Source organism: Bison bison, unplaced genomic scaffold, assembly GCF_000754665.1.
Source record: "Bison bison bison isolate TAMUID 2011002044 unplaced genomic scaffold, Bison_UMD1.0 scf7180017864302, whole genome shotgun sequence".
Lineage (NCBI taxonomy): Eukaryota > Metazoa > Chordata > Mammalia > Artiodactyla > Bovidae > Bison > Bison bison.
Window position 1 is genome coordinate 857512 of NW_011494874.1, and position 4229 is coordinate 861740.

At 58.3% G+C, this 4229-nt stretch overlaps 1 protein-coding gene across 1 annotated transcript in view; it reads right to left on the reverse strand.

The window, feature by feature from the left end:
- Positions 1 to 1251: 1251 nt before the first annotated feature.
- Positions 1252 to 4229, reverse strand: part of TNFAIP2 (tumor necrosis factor, alpha-induced protein 2) — a 13447-nt gene continuing 10469 nt past the window's right edge. The window contains exon 9 of the mRNA XM_010851412.1: positions 1252 to 3012. Within this exon, the coding sequence (XP_010849714.1) occupies positions 2871 to 3012 (142 nt within the window). The 3' untranslated portion in view covers positions 1252 to 2870. The remainder of the gene's footprint in view (positions 3013 to 4229) is intronic.

Below are 4229 nucleotides of genomic sequence, written 5' to 3' on the forward strand. Positions count from 1 at the left end.
GGGTTGGAGGGTCCCATCCACGCTTGTCCCACCGCTGACCATGGCCTCCCTCCCAGTTCACAGGAGCCTGGATGGGGGCCGGGGATGGGGTCCCTCACCCACAACCTGCCCTCTGTCCCCTCTGCCCAGCGACCCACTCCTCGCCTCTGAGGTGAATCCTTCCCTTAAAGGAATTTTCCTTCCATGACCACAAAGTTACTGATGCAGAGCCCTTGGTGGAGGGGCCGGAGCTGGTGACCCCACGGGACCTTAGCGGCTCTCCCCCTCCTACAGGGACAGCATGGATGGCGCCCCCCACAGCGCCAGCATGGAGTCCACCCGGCCGGCTCCCCGACCCCAGGGCCCCGCCTCTGACCGCCTCTGTTCTCCTTGGATCCTGGCCCACCCTGCTGCAGGGAGGCTGGGGGGTGCATCTCAGCACCCTCTGCATTTTGGGGCCCAAATCCATTCTCTTTGGTCCATGAATAACTGCCTGGATCAGAAACTTTCCATCTGGTCCTCAGCTTCCATGAGCTCCCCCCTCCCCCTGCCCCCTCTTCCGGTGCTCCGCAGGGGGAACTCGGCGGAAACCCCCTGGCCATCCCCCTACGCCGAGGCTCCAACCTGCCCAGGGCCCACACTCGGAGCTCAGCCTGGGGCGGCCCTTCCCTCCCCCTCTCCTGGATGCTCCCCAGGATCAGTGGGTCCATCCCACCCGCATCTCATCCCAAAGGGCCTTCCCTCCAGCTCCAGCCGCTCCAGCCCCTGATGTCCACGCCTTTCCAGCTGGACCCCAGACTCCGCCCACCCTCTGCTTAGTCATCCCTCCCCCACCCCCCCACTCCACACGCCTCCAGCTCTGTGGAATGAGTTCACCAAGGTTCCCCTTTGCCTCCCAGGGACTCTGCCCTTCTCCAAATCCTGGGCCAGGATGGGGGTGTGGAGGAGAGCTGGGGCCAGCTGTAATCACAGCTGGGCCCTTCGAGGTCAGTTCCAGGAATACGAGAGCCAGTTCCCACTGTGCCCGATGCATGGAGCTGAAATGTCACCATCCCCCTCTTCTGTAAAGGACTGTGGGGGACGTCAGACAGGTTCGTGATCACCACCTCCAGGTGAGGAAACTGAAGGGTGGAGTGAGGGGCCTTGGCCCACAGCAGACCCTCCCAAAGGTCACGCTCACAGGTGAGAGGTGGGCAGGAGGCGCTGGGGGACAGAGTCTGCCAGACCCCAAGAGGCTGAGAAAGCCTCTCCCAAGAGAAATCACTCGACAGCCACTTTTGAAATCAGCTTTATATTAAGCTATAAAAACCAAGAGTTTGTTCTTAAAAAAACATACAAAAGCACACTATCAAAAAATAATAATAACATCAAACATGCAAACGTACAAAGGCCTTCATGAACCATCTACTCGGGCCAATTTCTGGCCACAGTACCTGGAAAGAGGGGGACAAGTCCACGAGGGCCGGCTACAAACCCAGTCACAGAGGGGCGTTCCTGCAGGCACAGGCGGGGTGGGTCACGCCTGCATCTCAACTGCCCCAGGCCGAGGAGGATGAGTGAACCTTTGCTTTCCTGGGTAGGATAAGGCACTCCACAGGGCAGGCGATGGGTGAAGGCTGTAGGCAGCAAAATAATGTCCACCCCATAAAGATGCTCACATCCTAATCCCTGGGCCTGTGACTATGTTAGTTTCCACGGCAGAGGAATTAAGGTTGTCAGGTGGAATTAATAATCAGCTGACTTTAACATCAGAAGAGGATCCTGGAGTGCCTGGGTAGGTCAAAGGTCATTGTCTGGTGGGTTAAAGGTCACCACCAGGGGCCTTAAATCAGAAGAGGGAGTAGAAGGGGAGTCCTGAGACCTAAAAGGATTTGACTGGCCGTTGCTGGTTTTGGAAATGGAAGGGGGCCACGAGCCAAGAAATATGGGAGGCTGGCCTCTAAAAACTGGAAAAAGGAAGGAACTTCCCCACCAGAGCTTCCAGAGGAACCGCCTAGGTCAGCCCACCAGACCCACATCAGACTGCTGACCTCCAGAACTGAAAGCAAGGTCTCGTTTTAGGCTTCCAAGCTGTGGAAGTTTGTTAGCCTGGCAACAGGGAACTGACCCAGAGCCAAGGGGTCAGGGGTCAAGATGGCCCTGCCCCGACCTCAGCCTGACTTCCAGGGGAGGACCCACAGAGGCATCCCTGGGTCTGCACCTTGTCAGGGGAGGCAGACCCCGAGAAAACCCAGCAGGTCCTGGCCCTCCCAGGCCCGTCCTCAGGGGACACCTGAGGGGAATCAGAGAGGGGGTTAGGGGCTCGGACACTGGCTTTGCCCCCACTTGCCCTGTCATCCCACAGGCCCTTTTCCAGTCCCCCCACGCCTTCCCAGATAAGAGCTCATCTTTCCCTTTTTCCTCCTCCACTTCTTCTTCTGTTCTACTCAGAGGCTGAGGCCGGCTCGACGCAACCCTGCACCAGAGCAGGCAGGAGGGGTGAGGCTCGGGCCCTGGTCAGGAGATGGGGAGGCTGGAGACCCAGCCTGAGCAGGGCAGTCCTCAGGCAGGTGTGGCAGGACCTCGCGGACAGGCGGTGATCCTGGAGCTGGGTCCCCGAGCCACACACCCTCCTCACCCCTCCTTCAGGGCGTGCAAGCTCCACTCTCATCCACAGAGCTTCCCCCCACAGCTCCTGCCCCACAGGAGGGGTCATCAGGACACAGCTGTTCCAGTTCCAGTGGCTCAGGGGCCAACTCCTCAGCCAGGCCTGGGCAGAAGCAGCAGCAGAAGGCAGGACACCCGGAGGGGCCGCGTGGGGCTGTGATGCTGGTTCTGGTCTGACGGGCCCAACATGGAGTGGTGCCCCATGATCACCAGGCCCTCCTAAGGAAGTCAGTACACAGGAAAAGCTAACCAACCTTTATAAGCGAAAATAGGGCCTTGGAGGGCTCGTGTGCCCCCGTGTTGATGTCTAGAATGCTCCGGATGCTCTTGGCGTCACTGCTGGACAGGTTCCCCTTGATGGCCAGGATGGCACTCAGGTGGCCCTTGCTGGCAAAGACAGGGTCCCGTCAGTGCAGCCCGCTCACCAACACCCCTGCTCACACCCCTCCCCAGCTCCCAGACTCCTGGCCGGAGCCACAGGGGCCGGCAGCCAATCCCCCTACCCACGAGGGTGCCCTGATATGCTTAAAGCACTGGGCTCGGGCGGCACCGGCCTCAGTGCCTCCAGAGGGTGCCAAGCTCCTGCCCGGTCCAGCCTTTACACTGGCTATTCCTCCCAAATGCTCATCCCCAGGCCCTTGAGGTAACCAGCTCCTTCTCACCCCTAAGCACTTAGCTAACATGTCACCTCCCCGTCAAGAAGCCACCTGCCAGTACAGGAGACACGGGTTCGACCCCTGATCTGGGAAGATCCCAAATACCACCAAGCAACCAAGCCCTTGGACCACAGCTATTGAGCCTGTGCTCAAGAGCCCTCAAGACCTCAAGCCCGCGCTCTGCAGTAAGAGGAGTCACTGCCATGAGAAGCCCGCGCTCTGCAGTAAGAGGAGTCACTGCCATGAGAAGCCCGCGCTCTGTAGTAAGAGGAGTCACTGCCATGAGAAGCCCACGCTCTGCAGTAAGAGGAGTCACTGCCATGAGAAGCCCGTGCGCTGCAACTCGAGAGCAGTCCCCTACTTGCTGCAGCTAGAGAAAAGCTCACGCAGCAACAAAGACCAGCACAGCCAAAAGTAAACAATAAAAACTGTTTTAAAAAGTCACCTCCCCAGAGAGGATTTTCCAGCTCTAAAGTCAGCACCTCCCACCATTCACAACCTTGGTTAAACAATCTTTAAAACTTGCAAATAGTACTCCTTCGCCGGATGACCTCATCATTGCTAACCCTCATCTGACTATCTGTCTGTCAGAAGGCCTGGTCTGTCTTGTACCTCCTCGCATCCTGGTGCCTAAACACAGCCGGGTAGCTAGTAGGAGACCACTTGATAACTGTTGGCCGGCTGGGTGGATACAAGGATCCATGAATGGATAGACGGATAGGTGGGCAGGTGGATGACTAGATGGGTGGATGGATGGATAGATCGAAGGACAAACAGATGGGTAGATGAGTGCGTGACCAGATGGCTGGATAGCTAGATGGGCGTCCAGATGGGTAAGCGGGTGCCTGTATGATGGGTAGTTGGACGGGTGAGTGTGTAAGTGGATGGGTGGCTGAACAGGTGGACTAGACCAGCCAGTGGCTGGACCAGGCTATGCGGGGACAGGCC